Source organism: Chiloscyllium plagiosum, chromosome 19, assembly GCF_004010195.1.
Source record: "Chiloscyllium plagiosum isolate BGI_BamShark_2017 chromosome 19, ASM401019v2, whole genome shotgun sequence".
Classification (NCBI taxonomy): Eukaryota; Metazoa; Chordata; class Chondrichthyes; order Orectolobiformes; family Hemiscylliidae; genus Chiloscyllium; species Chiloscyllium plagiosum.
This window is the reverse complement of record NC_057728.1, coordinates 47,404,328-47,423,614: the sequence shown is the minus strand read 5'-3', so window position 1 is coordinate 47,423,614 and position 19,287 is coordinate 47,404,328. Positions and strand designations below refer to the sequence as shown.

Here is a 19,287-nt window from a genome sequence, read left to right as displayed (position 1 = left end):
TCACAGTACTTGGAAAGTAGAAATTTCCTTTAAAATTATTCTTTGTTTCTGCATTCACCATCTTCATGGGGAAGGTACATTGGCTGACTAAAAGTGTTCTTCACTTGCCCCTGCATGTCATGCCCAAAATCTTGTGTCTGTGTACCTTGACTACCTGATCTAAGCCTGTCACACTTGTTTATACCTCTATCAAATTTCTCTTCCATCTCCTTTCCTTGGAATTATTTTCACTTTCCATTATTTTCAGCACCCTTTCAAAGACCTTTACATTTTTCCTCAAGTGTGGTGATTTGCAGTAGACTCAGTATTCAGGTTGAGGTCTAACTAGAGCCCCCCAAACAAGTTCAGAGCAACTCGCCTGCTTTTGTACTCAATACCTCTACTTATGCAGTCCAAGACCCCACACAATTTGCAAATCATTCCGTATACACTGGTACCATTAAAGATTAATATGCATGTGTCCCCAGGTCCCTCTGTTCCTGCACACATTTTAGAACTGGGCTGTCAGTCTGAACTGACTCTCTCTATCCCTTGTGACAAAATGCATTGCCTCACGTTTCACTATCTGCATTAAGTGCCTTCTGCTACATGTCTGCCTATTCCACTTGGGTACAGGTGTCCTGTGCAGGCAGTTTGTAATAATTTGTGTGCCACTCCTGTAAGTTTGGTATTGTCAGTTAATTTTGAAAGTTTACTTCTCATTCCAAGATCCAAACTTATAAATGCCAGCAAAAAAATGAATAATCAATTAGTTCTATATATATTTGTTATATTTGTCTGCCATTGTGTGTGTGTGTGTGTTTGGGGTGGGGGCGGGGGTGGAGGATTTGGGGGTGAAAAAGCATGGTTGCATTAATGTACTCACAACAAAGTCTTCGGGAACATACCGGTATCTAAACTTGATTTGTAGATCCCAAAAGGAAGGGTAGAAATTTTCGTGTAGGTATGCATCATTTGGTTCTCTCTCATTTAGTATTTTTTGATTTTGTTTAGCTGAGTAATTTAGAGAGAATATAGTTCTAGTTTCCCTGACAATATTGAGAGAATTTTTTTTTTAAATGTGCCTTCAGCTAGATGTTCAGCTGAACATACTGCTAACAGAAACAAATGGAACAATTATTACATCAACCAGGTGGGAAGCAGACCACAAAAAATTAAATTGTGAAGATATTTGAAGATTATTTTTTTGAAAGTGCTGACACCCGAACTGTTATCAACAATGTTCATATCTTCCTCCTGATTCTGGAAGGGATCACAGTAGTAATAATCAAATCATAAGAATGGAGGAAATTAAATTTTGACAAGCATTGGGGGAAAAAAAAATCTCTTTGTTTTCTAGGTTATGTGGACTGGATTGCCTTGCCAGAATTTTCATCTGTTGATATGCTGTGCTATACTAGACTCTGAAAAACAGAAGATAATGGAAAACCATTATGGCTTTAATGAAATTCTAAAGGTACTTAATTATTTATACATTAAAAGATCAGATGCAGAGTTGCATGCTTTACCAATATTTCAGATCAGAATCAAGCAGTTAGTTACAGCACAGGAGGGGCCATTCAGCCCATTACGTCAGTGCTGGGTCTCCAAAGTAGCAATTCGCATTGTTGCTATTTCCTGTGTTAACCCCATACTCCACCTTCTTCATTTTCATGTAATGATTGAATTTCCACTTGAATGCCTTGATAAAAGCTATCAGGCTCTGCATTTCAGCTCCTAACCATGCAGTCACTGAAAATATTCTTACTGATGTTGTTGTTGCTTCTTTTGCCAGTTACCTTAAATCTGTGCCATCTGGGGCTAGATGTTCTGGGAAGTGGCAATCTTCCATTGATTATTGCTCCACATTTTACAAAAGAAGAGGGCTCCTCAGTTTTGAATGGAGATTCTAATCAAGGCTTGTCCAGAAGTGCAGTCTCACTTCTATTCTGACAATTCTTTAATAATGTAGACCGGTTAGCAGAAGGCAAACGGTACCCCTATTTCACAGCAGTCAGCTGCTGTATACTGAAATTTAAAGGTTTAGAGAGCACATTAACAGCTGCTGTCAAAAGTTAAGTTCGTAGGGTAAGTGTGATTTTAGGCTGTTTGGAAGGTACGGTGATCAGAAAGTAGGCTCCCAGCAGAATTAGCTGCCAAGTGGGAGGGGACAGGGTGCTCAGTGGGTAGGAGCAAATTGGCAAGGAAACCAGCTAAGTAAAACTGTGTGTAGAATAGGTCAAGAAGGGTGGGTGTTGGCTTGTGCAGGGGAGTGGGTGGGAGAGGAGAAGTTGGGGATGGGTCTTAGGTTACTATGGGGCCAGTTAAATAGTCTAATTTTTCTGCAGTGGCTACTTATTTAATTTCATTAAAACCCCCTGAAGTATTGGATTTAAACCGAGCCGTTTGGAGATTTTTAAGTGCCACTGAAGTCTACAATTTCCAGGCAGTTAATTTAGAATCTGCTATGATGGGGTTTCCATAAGCAATTCCCATCCACACTGGAATAATGAATGTCTGGTCAATGGAAAACCCAGGCTCTAATTCCTTCCACCAATGGTCACATTTTGTTTTTCCTTATCGAGTATGTCCAGACTCAATGATTGTAATATCTCTATCAGATCTCTTCCCAACCTCCTTCAAGGAAAACATAATTCTTTCTTCATACCTAGTGATAAGAAATGTCATTCTCTTGCATCTTTTACGCACACAAGCAGGCTTAATCTACCTTAAACTTTATATAATGCAGGATTTGGCTTTTTTCCTCCTTGAAATCCATATTGAGGACTTGTTACTTTTGTATTCTTAGCATATCAATGAACTTTCTTTGAAATTGGATGTAGAAGAAGTACTTTGTAAAGCAGAGGCAATTTACTGTCAAATGATGAAATGTAAGGTGAGTGATATGCCATGAAGTATTTAACCTCACAGTAATGAATTATGCATGACAATGTGACAAGCCTTTTGGATCACACAAGTGCATTTTATACCAGCTATTAATTAAAATATAAATGCTTTTATTGCATAGAGCAATACTGTTAATGCAGGTAATTAGATATTAAAATAAATGTTATAATCTTAAGTTATTCATTCATGTTCACAATTTTGTCCAATGAGGATTGTTAATTTCAAAGTAGCTGTAATATTTGTAATAAATGATTCAAGCTATCAATACAGTTTAATTCGAGTGAAAATGTACATGAATAGCTTTGATTATAGACTGTGTGGTACATCTTGTTTAAACAAAACTTATTTAAAAACGTTTGTTTAATATTATTAGTGTTATGTTGTGTCTACACAGTCTATTTGAAATTGTATGTACAGATGCCTATTGTTCCGTTTTCAAATGCTCAAATCAGTTCTGAATGCACACTTTAAAACTCCCTTGATCATCTCTGCTGTTGCATAGACTTATCAGTTAATATGGAGAAATTACAAAGTAACAAAAGGTTTTCAATGGCAACCTTTGACAACCATATTTCAATTTCCTGTATCTTGTCGTTGCCAAGGTTACAGTTTAAAATTATAATAGTATGGTGCATTTTAAGTAAAAAAGAAAAAACTTGAAATTAAAGTGTTTTTTTTTAATTTAAACTATTGTGTGTATTGTTTAGGATTTGCCACAGGCTGTTGGTGAAATTCTCGGCCTAAAGGATAGCACAACTATAACCCCTGATTTGGAAATCAATGCATCTGAGTCAGGAGTTACCAAAAATTCCTGGAGGGCAAGCCATTCTGTTTCGGCAGTGGCCTCCTTAACACAGACAAATGAAAACTTAGCTGAACATACAAGCACTGCTCAGAATGGGCGCAAGGCAACGACTGTAGAATGAAGTTGAAATCTGAAATTTTGTGACCCTAGCCAAGTGAGATGCCACAATTTGTTTACTTTTTTTTGCAAAAGTCTTCATAGATAACATATCAGTATTTGGAATGATCTGTGGTTTTAGATATGTTTAAGGAAAGAAAGTGCAGGATTGGTATGAGAAGTGCTCTGTTGCAGTTCCAAATGTTTTTTAAAAAATGAATGCAAAGAAAATTTAATTTTTCTAATTACTTAAAACCATAAGGGCCTTCATATAGAAATGATTTTTCAGACTTCCTCGTGTCAAACATGAATGTTGAATGGGAATGAGGTTTTGTTTCATATTAAGAAAAAAATAATTATTTTGTTAATTCATGAATGCTTATCTAATTAGTACCTGTGATTTAATTGAAAGAGGGTTTTCTCTTAAAAATTCCTCCTGAAATCAAAGACATAATTTTTTTTGTAGCTCTTAAATAAGCTTTATAACTAGCTTGTCTGATCCATATTGGTGCTTAATGACGTCTAAAATGAGCACTTGGGTGAGATATTTCATTCTTGATCAAGTTTTGTGTGAGTTGAAGATTTAGGAAAACCAATATAGTGGATGGAGGATTTGGTCAGCTGTTGGTTAAGTCGTTAAAAAGTTCCACCGGACATATTTGTTCTTAAAATAAATCTAGTACTTTAGAGCTACTCTACAGATTTTGAATTAGCTATCCTGATAGCTCTAACAAAATTGATTGCAAGTATTTGTAAAATAACCTGTGAACATTCAAATGAGACTTCAGCTTAATACTGTATTCTACAGTGCTGTGGAGGAAGACATTGCTTACAAGTTTCTCTGCTGTGATACATTAATATGCAGTATTAATTAAAGAATATTCACCACATTGTAACATTAAATCTGAGACTATAAGACCTGAAGTTAGTTGATAGCAGGAGAGTTCTCTTCAGGGATCCTGTAAGGTATAGCACTGCTAGAGATTGTCAGAACTGCCAAGAAAGTTATTTTAAATTGCAATTAATGGAATGCTTAGCCTAATATTCCTTATCAAAATGCAAAACAAAATTTTATATATCTTCTAATCAACTGAGAATATATGTTGAAAAGCATATTTTTAAGCTACTGCATTTCCAATCCATACTCTAATGTATGGTTAACAATTAAAGCATGTTCAATAAATGTATAACTTGATTTACTTTGATTTTTACTATAATAAGAAATGTACAGTGGAACAATTTCTAACAGTTGTATAAAGCCTGAAATTTTGTATTCTGATTGTGTACAAAAGTAAATGTAATATATAACTCTCCTTTCTAACATATGTACTGTGTTCACAAGGGACTATTTTTAGTACAAATATGTTTTGTTGAAAAGGAAATCCCTGTTTGCACTGCTTTTTATTATGGAAAACTTAAGATCATTTTACTTTACAAAGGCATTAAAGTCAAGTACATGGAAGAAAGGTGTAAAATTACATAAGTTTGTATGCTACCCATTAATATAAATGTAACAAAGAAACTTTTAAATTGAAATAAACATCCTTGAAGAGCTTTAGCTAATGTCTTTAGTGCAAAGAAAACTTGAGTTTTCAGTTTAATTCGAACTGAGTTTCTGGAGGATGTTAATATGATATCTCAAAAACTAAAACTCTGATTTAGCATACAGTCAATAACAATGCCATTGACTGATCAGACAATACTTTGTGCTTCAGCTCTTATAGCTCTACTTATTTTGATTTAAACTTAAAGCATTGGTAACCATTTAAGGTCTACATATGAAAAAAACTTAATGTTTAAAGTATTTAAAATCTTTCCTTTACTTAGAATATCATCAATGATATATATTTTTAGTGTGCAAAATGCCTTGTATAGTCATATAAAGTAAATTACCATGGAATGGGACAATTCAAGAAGGCAGGCTGGAGAAGCCTAAACCACCTTTTCTTAGGGTATTTATCAATTACGATCTTTCCCTGCATTTGAGGAGCATAGGTGTTAGTGTTTTTTTATTGCCTACTGCTTCCACTGAAGAGGGATATCTTGGTATTGTGAGAGACGAGGTATTGTACATCATCCAAAGTCATCAGACACAGTATAATATTTTCCAGGTGAAGGCCATACATAGAGTTGAACAGAATAGAATAGCAATTTATTGCCCTGTGTTTTTTACAAAAAATAGTGAAAAGTTTTATAAGTTGCCATAATGTGGTGTCTGTATCAATGACATAAGTCACAGATAAGAAGAAGAAAGTAAAAATTAAGGCCGAGTTCATCTCGGATCACTTTCAGTTCGGGGAAAACCAATTAAAATGGTGAATGTTGGAATCCTATATGCTGTTGCTGAAGAAGACCTCCATGCTGGGACAAGACCGCCAAACCAAGACTGCCTAACCGAGACCACCCCTCCAGCACGTGGTGACCACTATGCCAGAAAGACGCAGCCTGCCAGCCTATTGGAGTACCCATACAGTAGGCATTACCTGGTATATACTGGAAACATTATTTTCAGTTACTTCTCAATAGTTCCTTAAAGTATATCTTATCCCCTTCCAGCCTTTAAGCAATATTATCCCTGTACTTGTATGGAAAATTGCATGTTCTGTGGGATGAGTGATGACCTAATTGCTATAATTTGTTCGCTTGATCAAATGTTATAAAATGCTGTTAATTCTCTCTTTAGCTAAAATATTAAATCTGGCTAAAGTTTGTACTGCCTCACTTAACTAATATGAATTTAATTGGAATGACATGGAAATATGAAACAAAATATATATTTTAAAAAAGAAATAAAGTAGATATAGAAGAGGTTAAAGGAACTAAATGGATGACTGTCAGAGGTACAAGCACTAAAGACCAAATAGCTTCCTTCTACATGGAAAAAATAAGTGTCCGTTATTGATTTATAAATTGTTAGTTTGTGAACTAAACGTTTTCAAGATGGATTCCTCAACACTATTCTTAAAATTACAATAAACAAAGTTATTACATTGAAAACTAGATCCATTTCTGTTTATAGGTACATTGTTTAAAGTTTATTTTTGTGATGAAAATTTTTCTTGAGCTAAAGCTTTACAAACTTCCAGAAACTTTTATTTAGGTTACACAATTATAGGGAGTCCAAAAAGAATACTAGCATCCACTAAGGCTTTAATTTCCTGTTGTCCAGGAAATTAGCACAGATCATCTTAATCTTTCATTCAGTTTATGCCTCTCATTTGTTGTCCTGTTGGCAATATTTGCTTTCTCCAAATTTCTTATTGGTTTAAAAAGATTTATTGCGCAGTGTTTCAGTAGCTATGACATACATTCTCTGCCATTTATAAGGAAACTAGTTTTATTAAAAAAGTGCCATAAGATCTTGACGTGGAATATTTTGTTTCTGCAGGATGCTGTCTTTTTAGTTATGTGCATAAAATTACATTTATCTCATCACATTATTGTTTCATACATTGTAAACGTGGATTGATAATATTGTAGACTAAAATAAATGCCAGTTACATATATATCTGCCATTGCACAAAACATCAGAGTTTCACAATAACCTCATGCTGTTCAGTTGAAATCTGAAACTTTTACTTTGGAACTAATGAAGATACCGTATTTGTGGATTGGTTTTAGTTCTTGATTTATGAATACACATGGGAACTCCCACCTGGGAGGTGTTTCTTTATTTTATGACACAGTAAAAACTACATACAATGGAAACCTTTGCTGATATTTGTATGTACCGTGTTTTCTTTTGTAAGGGAGAGAAATAGATGCCTTCAAGAGAGTACATCTATTAATTTGTGGGATAAGGACACTTTAACTGTTTGAGCTTGACTCCATCCTTAGATTCTCATCCATTATCCATTATCAATTATGGATAATTCTGGGCAACATACCTGTACCACTTAATTTTATTTTGGTTATTAATGCTGGAAGCTGACTGTGAATGTTGCCACTGTCAAATGTTAAGTGAGGGGGTAAAAGTTCAAAACATCTCTAATTATTTTTTCATTGTAGCAAATATTATGATTCCAACTGATGCTAATTCTCAAGTCAGATTCCAGACTGAAATTTGCCTTGCTTGAACCAGTTTTCTTTGGTTTTGATGAGGTGGTCTCTTGCTGCATTACAAATATGCTTTGCTGCAGATTTGGTTTAACAATAAAACAAGTTTATTAGGCCAACAAAATTAAGAGGAGAAAGTGAGGTCTGCAGATGCTGGAGATCAGAGATGGAAATGTGTTGCTGGAAAAGCATTAGCCCTGCCCGAAACGTCGATTCTCCTGTTCCCTAGATGCTGCCTGACCTGCTGCGCTTTTCCAGCAACACATTTCCATCAACAAAATTAAGAATAAAGTAGAATAAACCAAGCTATTTGCATATAATATGTGTTTAAAGGTTTATAAACTGATCATAAGACATTTTGATCCCAAAATTGTACCTTTATAGGACTCAGCAGAGAGAATCCTCTTCCCTTTTGTACCACAGGGCTTAATTTAACTCTGGCTTCAACTCCTCACCTTGACAACCAATAACCTCTACTTGGAGCCTTCATATAACTGAGCTTAGATTTTCTCAGATTCAAATTATTCCTTCAGGTTGTATTGAAATACTTCTGGTCTGGAACTTTCAAATGGAACTGCTTACACTGAGGTAACATATTTATTAAGAAGTTAAAACCTCCATTAATCAGAAACAACTGAATTGCAAATTCAGCTTCAACCCAGATTTCTGCAAAACAGCCAAACTGAAATCCAAAAGCTTATTCCTGAGCTATGAGTGTTTCCCCTAATTAAAAGAAACAAAATCATAATCTTTGACCTTCTAAACTAAAATCCTGATGCACTTTTACTTCGTTCACACCTAGAATCTCCAAAGATTATCTCTGTCAGACAGTTTTAAATGAAAATGGCAAGAGAAATACATGCAAGTTAATCATTGAATCTCTTCAGACACACAAGCCAAAACCATATTGCAATAGCTCAAATATTAACACTCAAATAAGTGATATTAAAATATAGATAAATCACATGCCTTATGTTGCATGTACTCCCTGGAAAGAATGAAAATGAATCTTTAAATAGCATTTTCATTACAAATCTAAAATTATCTTAACATTATTGCAACGTTCACATTAACAGGAATGACATTGAAATTAAATAATTGGTTACACAGTTACCATATTTTGCATAAGTCATAGCATTGTACAACATTGAAACGGACCATTTGGTCTAGCTCACCCATGCCAATGAGAGATAAGCCAATCTAGTTGAATTGGCCCTTATCCCTCTAACCCCTTCCTATTCATGTATCCATCCAGATGCCTTTTAAATTTGGTAATTGTATATGCCACCACCACACCACCTTTGGCAGCTCGTTCCATATAAGCACTACACTCTGAAAAAGTTGCCCTTTTAGGTCCCTCTTATTATTTTGCCCCTCTCACCTTAAACCTATGCCCTCTAGTTCTGGACTCCTGTTTCTGGGGAAAAGACCATGGCTATTTACCCTATACATGCCATTTGTGATTTTATAAACCTCTTTAAAGGCCATCCCTCAGCCTCCAATGCTTCAGTGAAAAAAGCCCCAGCTTATTCAGTCTCTCACTATAGCTCAAACCTTCCAATCCTAACAACATCCTTCTAAATCTCTTCTGAACCACTTGGAGTTTAACAATGTTCTTCCTATTGCAGGGAGACCAGAACTGAACACCGTATTCTAAAAATGGCCTCACCAATGTCCCACATTGTGTCTTCATACGTGCTCTTGATAAAGCATCTGCTGTAACATTTTCTTTTCCAGGTAGATGAATGATTTTCAACTGTATTTAGATTAGATTCCCTACAGTGCGGAAACAGGCCCTACAGCCCAACCAGTCCACGTCGACCCTCTGAAGAGTAACCTACCCAGACCCATTTCCTTCTGACTAATGCACCTAGCACTATGGGTAATTTAGCATGGCCAATTCACCTGGGAGGAAACGGGAGCACCCAGAGGAACCCCACGCAGACACAGGGAGAACATGCAAATGCCACACAGACAGTCGCCCGTGGCTGGAATTGAACCTTGGATCCTGGTACTGTGAGGCAGCAGTGCTAACCACTGAGCCACCGTGCCACCCTCATGGTTGAAGAATTAAGCTCCAATGAAATATTTAAGTTTTTGTACCAAGCTTCTTCAAAGAAAATCAATAGATTGCGGTCTGCATAAATGACAATACCTTCTACGTTGTTCATGATGTAGCACCAACACACAACTGTTTCACTTTCAGTGATTGAATATTGCTGATATGTTTCTTTGGAAAATAATTGACAGACTTTACAATCCCATCAATTCATGTTGCAGTGAAATGGTCCCCACACACATGAGGCAAGACGATACTTGGGCCTTATTTCAGTGTGGTTGAAATAAATCACCTTTGCCTTGCCAAATGCACTCAGCCAAATTTATAAGCAAATTGGTTTTTTGTAACCAATCAAAAAATTTAGTCAAGTGGTACAGATATATCCAGTTTTGTCTGAAAAACAAAATAATTAATGTAAACAACAGATACATAGTCCTTCAATGACTTTGTAGGTTAATCTGTAGAATGTTGCCAATGCCTTTTTCATTCCATGGGGTATGACTTTGTATTGATAATGTCCATCTGGTATTCCTTCAATGCACTTTTGAATTTGCATGGGCAGAGTCTTATAGGGGTATGAGAAAGTGAGGACTGCAGATGCTGGAGATCAGAGTCGAGAGTGTGGTGCTGGAAAAGCACAGCAAGTCAGGCAGTATCCAAGGAGCATGAGAATTGGCATTTCGAGCAAGAGCCCTTTATCAGGAACAAGACTTGTGAACCGAAGGGGTGGAGAGATAAATGGAAGGGGGTGGGTCTGGGGGCAAAGTAGTTGAGAGTGTGATAGGTAGATAGAGGTGGGGGTACTGGTGAGAGAGGAGGGTGGAGCGGATAGGTGGGAAGGAAGATGGACAGATCATAAGGGCAGTGCTGAGCTGGAAAGTTGGAACTGGGATAAGATGGTGGGACGGTGGCTCAGTGGTTAGCACTGCTGCCTCACAAGCGCTAGGGACCCAGGTTCGATTCCAGTCTTGGCCGACTGTCTGTGTGGAGTTTGCACATTCTCTCCGTGTCTGCGTGGGTATCCTCCGCGTGCTCTGGTTTCCTCCCACAGTCCAAAGATGTGCAGGTCAGGTGAATTGGCCATGCTAAATTGTCCATAGTGTTAGGTGCATGAGTCAGAGGAAAATGGGTGGGTTACTCTTCGGAGGGTCGGTGTAGACTTGTTGGCTGAAGGGCCTGTTTCCACACTGTATGGAATCTAATCTAAGGTGGGGGGAGGGAAAATAAGGAAACTGGTGAATTCCTTATGAAGGACTCTTGCCTGAAACGTCTGTTCTCCTCCTCTGATGCTGCCTGACCTGCTGTGCTTTTCCAGCACCACATTCTCGATTCTTCAAAAGCAATGAAGTACTGTGTAGTGGAATCAGGTGACATACATACAGCAAGCCCCATCTTGAAATTGGGATCAATTCACGGTACCTATCTTTATTTTTGTGAGCGGCATGCAAGTTTCTTGTTTGGCAACTCACCTCATCAATATTTAGTCTCCCAGCTTACCAAACTTGAGAAAAAAAGCTAGACTTTGGAAAAACTGAACAAGAAAAGCCAGTGTGAGTACTTGAATTCTGCTTGCTCCAAACAATGTCCATGTTGGAAATTGGACACCAACATTTTAAGGTGTGATCCATGGGGGAATTTGGTTAGATAAGGTGAAAAAATGCACGAGGATTCATGGCAGAAAGCTTAGCGTGCATCACAACTCAGACTTAACCAAAGAGCGACAGGTTTCAACTCCATTTGATGATCTCCCAATTGTAATTATGTGTGATGTATTATTGTCATCTGTCAGATTGCTGATTCTCTTATCCTTAATACTTGATGCTCATTTAAGTAAGGTTTTAAATTTACAGGAATGCTATTTTTGAATTCTTCCATAATCAAATTTTTCCTCATATTCTCAATTTTTTCCCTCTAGCTTTAGTGGTCTAAACCACTCATCCTCTAGCATTTCTTTTTCCTTGCAAATCCTACAAATGTCCGATGAGGTTTCTTTCTTGTAGTCCTAAATATTAATTGTTAAGCTTAAAGCACAAGCTGTTAAGCATTCAGTATTGCCTGATAGTTTTGCACACTGCAGATGATTCTTCAGCCAAACAGTGTACTCAGCCATAGCTGCACTTGTCAAAATGCTCTCAACATTAAAGTAATAATTGGCCTCTTTATTTGTCCAGATTTCTTCTCAAATGAGGTAAAATACCAAATGATTCCATTTTCAGTAAGTTTAGGCACTAAATGTAGATTTAGTACAGTTATATCCCACTTTAAAATCAGAAGTATCCTCCAAAGTATTATTTCCTCCTATGTCTTTAAGTTTTCCTTTGGCCAACTCATATTCTCTCTTTGGTGTTCACGTTTTATTTCCAAATTCCTTTATTTGTCTTTTTCTTCCCTTTACATTTTAAATTGTTTTAACTCTAAATCTGTATTTCTGTCTCCAGTTCAAGTCTTTTTATCTCACTTTATGTTCAGTTTTTCCATTTCTAGTTGTATTCCAGCTAATTCCATTCGTGATATCATATTTTCTGGTTCCTTCCTTCCAATTCTAAATGATGGTTAATCACTTGAAGCATAACATCCTTATAATTCATGCTTTTACTTCAATGTTCAATTAAGCCACTAACACTCAGTTTAGCTTTAGTCAAAGATTTCAAATAATCCACTATTATAACTTGCACCATCCAAAAAAAAGTTAAATTCAAAGCCATCTTCCAATAAAATTCACTAAAACACATCTGCTTTATGTCCAGAACCACCACACAACTGTTGTTTTAAAAAGATAGAAAGACATGGACCCCTTTTAATTCCAGTGATTTGAACTCCTGCCAAGAGTTCCTAATTATTATGATCCCAGTTGTGATCAGGAGCAACTGTTATACACATTCAGCTTCAGTCAAGACTTCTGCAAAATTGCCAAGCTAAAACCCAAAAGCTTCATGCAAAAAGGCCCTTCGTTGAAAGAAGTTGCTGGCTTTGAAGGAAATTTACAAGAGAAAGTCAAGAGCTCTTACAAGACCTTGTATTTTGTGAAACTGGATCTGATGCTGGTTTCATTTGCCTTGTTGGTGATCCCTGCTGCTGCTGCCATGGGGCCAATGTTAATACCAGGGCTGCCCAAAAATATGCATTGCCTCAGACATAGCTTTTATGAAAACATATATGTTGGAAACCCTAAGGTTTCTATTTGGCCCATCAAATCCACACTAATCTTCTGAAGAGCATCCCACCCAGACCCACTCCCTTACACTATCCTTATAATCTTGCCTTTACCATGGCTAATCCACCTAGCCTCTACATTCTGGGCAATTTAGCATGGCTAGTCCACATAACCTGTGCATCTTTGCACTGTAGTAGGAAACTAGAGCACCCACAAGAAACCTGCACAGACCTGGGGAAAATGTGCAAACTCCATGCAAACAGTTGCCTGGGCCTGGAATCGAACCTGGGTCCCTAGCACCTTGAGGCAGCAATACTAATCATGAGCCACTAAGCCACCCATGGCATATTTAGAAGGGCACAGTGTTTGATCCTGTTGAAGACATTGCATTATTCCAAAGTTTTCTTTGGAATTGGTAGCAAAGAACAAAATGTTTCATGTACAGTAAAACTATTATCCACCCTCTCTTTGATCTGAAATAGAAAAATCTGAGGTAGTAACTTGGATGAGAATGAAGAATGATTAAAAAGAAATAATGAACAAAACAATCACTTGAAGTAAAGATAAATGATTTGGAGATGCCGATGTTGGACTGGGGTGTACAAAGTTAAAAATCTCACAACACCAGGTTATAGTCCAACAGGTATAATTGGAAGCACACTAGCTTTCGGAGCGTCGCGACACTACCACCTGATGAAGGAGCGACACTCCGAAAGCTAGTGTGCTTCCAAAGATAAATGATGGTTTTGATGTTGAACTTTTCTTTTACTTTCTGTCAAATTGCCAGAGAAGAATCATAGGAAGTTACAGCATGTAAGGAGATCATTCAGCTTATCTTGTCCATGCCAGTTCTCTATAAGCGCAACTCAGCCTGTGCCCTTTTTCCACAGCCATGCAACTTATTTCTCCTCAGATAATTATCCAAATATCTTTTGAGGACCTCAATTCAGCCTGTCCCCTCCCAATATCAGACAACATGTTCAAAATCTTAATCGTTCACTCCCTAAAACAGTCTTTTTAATATGCTATTGCATTTCACATGTGTTGCAAAAGAAGTACCAGGTATTCAATGCAACTTTTTTCGAAGTTAGTAATCTAATTTTATTCAGAATCACATACAGCTATCACTTTGATACATATCTTCTGATAAGGGGGTTAGTATGGAAAGTATGTAATTAAACATTTGCTCATCCAGAATTGGATTGAGAAGGTTATAATTTTTCTTTGTTCATTTTTGCAGCACTTACTCATTCTTTTTTTCTTGTACAAGGCAGACAGTATTTTGGTCTCAGGTATTGCAGGAGTGAGTCATGCTTTCTCGTTTATTGCACAATCAACGGGGTTGATATTGATGATCTGCATCTTGTAATTACCTCTGCAAAGTATTAAAATAAACCCTTATATTAAAATGTTATCAGTTGTTACATGGTATCAAATCCGTTCATATGTCTAACAAAAATATTTATCTGCCACATTGGAATATGAGTCTTGATAAAGTGTCCAGTATATGAGTTTGCATGTGAATATTCTACGGTCTAAAATAATCTATATAGTTGGCATTGGTGACCAGAAGTCAGTCAGTCTTTTATCAGAATGAGTCAATTCAAGGGATTATAACTTCAGATCTGCCAAGCCCCAGAACATCACATGCTCCTCAATTACAAGACACCCCTTCTTGTTGCTACAAACCACATAATTATTCACCACTTCCCTGCTGTATAGCCACTTACTTTTCAATGTGCTCCCAATGTACCTCAAGCTACCTAGTTCAGTCACCAATTCCAGCCGAAGATCATTGGCCTAAAAAGATAACTCTCTTTCTTGCTGTGCACATTCTGCCTCTCACTCTCACCAACAACATTGAGGCAACCACAGAAACTGGTAGGCTCGTCACTGCTATGGTCATGGGAGCCCTTTCCTAGAATGTGATCCAGTCATGACCAGTCATAAGCAGTCCAGTACTAATACCTTGGTGAGGTTCTCACCTGTTTTGGACATCATTTTGTTATCTGTCTTGTGAAAATTTGCTTGATGATGCTATGTTTTCCCTCTTCATTCTTTCATGCCACCATAGAATCCCTGCAGTGTGGAAAAAGGTCCTTTGGCCCAACAAGTCCATAGCGACCCTCTGAAGAGCAACCCGCTCAGACCCATTCTCCTATCCCATATTTACCCCTGACTAATGCATCTAACCTACACATCCCTGAACACTATGGGCAATTTAGCATGGCCAGTTCACCTAACCTGCACATCTTTGGACTGTGGGAGGAAATCGTAACATCAGGAGGAAACCCACATAGACACAGGGAGAATGTGCAAACTCCACACAGACTGTTGCCCGAGGCTGGAATTGAATCCAAGTTCCTGGAGTTATTAGATTAGATTACTTACAGTGCGGAAACAGGCCCTTCAGCCCAACAAGTCCACACCGACCCGCCAAAGCGTAACCCACCCAGACCCATTCTCCTACATTTACCCCTTCACCTAACACTACGGGCAATTTAGCATGGCCAATTCACCTAACCTGCACATTTTTGGATTGTGGGAGAAAACCGGAGCACCCGGAGGAAACCCATGCAGAAACGGGGAGAATGTGCAAACTCCACACAGAGAGTCGCCTGAGGCGGGAATTGAACCCGGGTCTCTGGCACTACGAGGCAGCAGTGCTAACCTGCAGGATTTAAGCAACCTTGGCAAGGCTAGCCATTGTTGCATATCTCTAATTGCTTTTGGTGATGAGTTAGCATCTTGAACTGTGTTCCATCTGGTTAAGTACACACTGCTGTTATCAAGGGAGCTCTAGGTTTTAGTGAGTTTTGAGAAGATTTGTAGCTCAGGCTGAGGTTTTGGTTGTAGGTTTGCTCGCTGAGCTGGAAGGTTCATTTCCAAACGTTTCGTTACTCTACTAGGTAACACCTTCAGTGGGCCTCTGGCGAAGCAATGCTGAAAATTCTTGCTTTCCATTTATATGTTTGGGTTTCTTTGGGTTAGTGATGTCATTTCCTGTGGTGAAGTCACTTCCTGTTCCTTTTCTCAGGGGGTGGTAGATGGAGTCTAACTCGATGTGTTTGTTGATAGCGTTTCAGTAGGAATTCTTGTGCGTGTCTTTGTTTGGCTTGTCCTAGGATGGATGTGTTGTACCAGTCAAAGTGGTGTCTTCCTCATCCGTATGTAAGGATAATAGTGAGAGAGGGTGAGGAAGAACACCACTTTGACTGGGACAGTCTGCATTCTTGGAGAAAGTGAGGACTGCAGATGCTGGAGATCAGAGCTGAAAAATGTGTTGCTGGAAAAATGCAGCAGGTCAGGCAGCATCCAAGGAGCAGGAGAATCAATGTTTCGGGCGTAAGCCCATCATCAGAAATCCCGATTCTCCTGCTACTTGGATGCTGCCTGACCTGCTGCGCTTTTCCAGCAACACATTTTTCAGTCTGCATTCTTGGTTTAGTGGAACTGTCTGCAGCTCCAGTAATGATCGACACTCCTGATTATTCGACAGGGAAAACACAACTGCCACTGATCCAATTGACCAGGAGTTGTCCAAGATGAGATATCCTACTGAAAGCAGACCAAAAGTCTCAGCTTCAAATTGTTGCAGGGAAACTGTCAAGATCTTGGATTGGTTGCCTCACACCCCAACATTTTAATCTGGGGAGAGGAATATGTGCTTGGACCATTACATCGCTAAACTATAATCCATTGTACACTGTACTGTCAGAGACAGAAGTGATTTTTTCTAAGGGAAAAAGTGACGACTGCAGATGCTGGAGATCAGAGTGGAGAGTGTGTTGCTAGAAAAGCACAGGAGGTCAGACAGCATCCGAGGCGCAGAAGAATCAGGATTTCTGATGATGGGCTTACGCCCGAAACGTCGATTCTCCTGCTCCTCGGATGCTGGCTGACCTGCTGTGCATTTCCAGCACTACACTCGCGACAGTGATTTTTCTAAGCTGATAGTGATGTGTCAAATGGGTAGCCTCTCTCAGGATGGCGCTGAGCTTCTCAATTGTTGTGCTGTTGTTAGATCTGCACTCATCCGACCGAATGAAAAGTATTCCACCACACTCCTGTCTTGTAGATTGTGGGCAGGAAATAGGAAGTCAGGGGGTCTGTTATTTACCATGGACTTTCTAGATTCAGACCTGCTCTTGCAGCTACATTATTAAATGGCTATCCGGTTCCATTTCTCATCAAGGGAAATCCCTAAGATATGGGAGATTCAGTGTTAGTAATGCCATTTAATTACAAGGTGAGATGATTAGAGACTCTCTTGTTGGTCATTGCCTGGAACTTTTTATGGTGTGAATGTTATTTAACTTAGCCCACCACAGGATATTGTCCAGGTCTTGCTGCACATCAAATGGATTGCTTTAAAGTAGAAAATGCCACTGATGAAACAACTGAAGATGTGGAGCCTAGGACAGTGATGATACCCTAAGTTTTCTTACTTTGTTTTGTTGAGTAGAATTGTGGTATCATAATTGTTAGATTTTGAGAGTTGAAATGACATTTTGTGCATCATGTTTCTGCTATCTAGGGGATGGTGTCTTGAGGTAGGATCTGATTGTCTATGATGTAATGATTCATTCCCTTTGACAGAGTGGTCAACAAAGCAAATGGCACCTGATCTTCATCAGTAACTACATAGGCTACAAAGCAAGGAAGTTTGCTATCCTGATACAAAAGACTGATTTGATCTTAACTGCAGCATTTGCAGTATTTCTAGTCATCACATTTTATATAGTATGTGAAAATATTAAAAACGGCACAGAAATTATTCTTAAGAATGGTTCCATGGATGAGGGTAAGGAAAAACCAGGGAACTATAGACCGGTGAGCCTGATGTCAGTGGTGGGCAAGTTGTTGGAGGGAATCCTGAGGGACAGAATTTACATGTATTTGGAAAGGCAAGGACTGATTAGGGATAGTCAGCATGGCTTTGTGCATGGGAAATCATGTCTCACAAACTTAATTGAGGTTTTTGAAGAAGTAACAAAGAGGATTGATGAGGGCAGAGTAGTACACATGATCTATATGGACTTCAATAAGGTGTTCAACAAGGTTCCTCATGACAGACTAGTTAGCAAAGTAAGATCTCATGAAATACAGGGAGAACTACCAATTTGAATACAGAACTGGCTCGAAGGTAGAAGACAGAGGATGGTGGTGAAGGGTTGCTTTTCAGACTGGAGGCCGAGTGGTATGCCACAAGGATTGGTGCTGGGTCCACTACTTTTCATCATTTATATAAATGATTGGATGTGAACATAGCAGGTATAGTTAGTAAGTTTGCAGATGACACCAAAATTGGTGTTGTAGTGGACAGTGAAGAAGGTTACCTCAGATTACAATGGGATCTAGATCAGATAAAAGGGACCTAAGGGGCAACTTTTTCACACAGAGCGTGGTGCATGTACGGAATGAGCTGCCAGAGGAACTGGTGGAATTACAGCATTAAAAAGGCATCTGGATGGGTATATGTATAGGAAGGGTTGAGAGAGATATGGGCCAAGTGCTGGCAAATGAGACTACATTAGGTTGGGATATCTGGTCAACATGGACGAGTTGGACCGAAGGGTCTGTTTCTCTATGACTAGAGAGTTTGGAATGTTTTCTTGGAAGAGAAAGTTGAGAAGTTATTTGCTGGAACTATTTGAAATCATGATGAGTCTGGATAGAGTAAATCAGGAGAAACTGCTTCCATCGATAGAATGGTCAAGACCATAAGGCAGCGATTTAAGGTGATTAGCAAAAGTGAAGGTGAGCCTTGTTGTATAGTGAGTGGTTAGGATTGGGAATGCATTGTCTGAGAGTATGGTGAACCTGGATCAACTGAAGCATTCAAAAAGGAATTTTATCAGTATCTGAAGAATAAAAACTTGCAAGTATTTGGAGAAAAGGCAGGAGAGTGGAAGGAGGTAGATTTCTCCTTCAAGAGTTGAGCACAGACATTATAGGCTGAATAACCTCTTTCTTTACTGAAACCTTTCTGTGATCCTGTGCTACTTTTTGTGAAAGTGCAATTCAATGCAATTTCATTTGTCCAGTTAGAATTCTCTGGTATACCAGGGGTGGGATTTACCTGTCCCTGACATAATAGCAATGTGTGAACTTAATTGGGCAAGAGCCAAATAAAGTCTTATGCCAAATGGGTGCTGATGGACTTTATGGTAGAGGCTTTAAAAAGTAGCTAGTATGATAGCTGATGCATTAGGTTTAACTTTCCAACTG

At 38.4% G+C, this 19,287-nt stretch overlaps 1 protein-coding gene across 3 annotated transcripts in view; it reads left to right on the top strand.

The window, feature by feature from the left end:
* Nucleotides 1-5,345, top strand: part of tbc1d15 (TBC1 domain family, member 15) — a 50,280-nt gene extending 44,935 nt beyond the window's left edge. For all 3 annotated transcript variants that reach the window (XM_043709725.1, XM_043709724.1, XM_043709726.1), the window contains 3 exons: nucleotides 1,340-1,456; nucleotides 2,789-2,875; nucleotides 3,594-5,345. In XM_043709725.1, coding sequence (XP_043565660.1) covers nucleotides 1,340-1,456; nucleotides 2,789-2,875; nucleotides 3,594-3,812 — 423 coding nt within the window. In that variant the 3' untranslated portion in view covers nucleotides 3,813-5,345. The remainder of the gene's footprint in view (nucleotides 1-1,339; nucleotides 1,457-2,788; nucleotides 2,876-3,593) is intronic.
* Nucleotides 5,346-19,287: the final 13,942 nt, after the last annotated feature.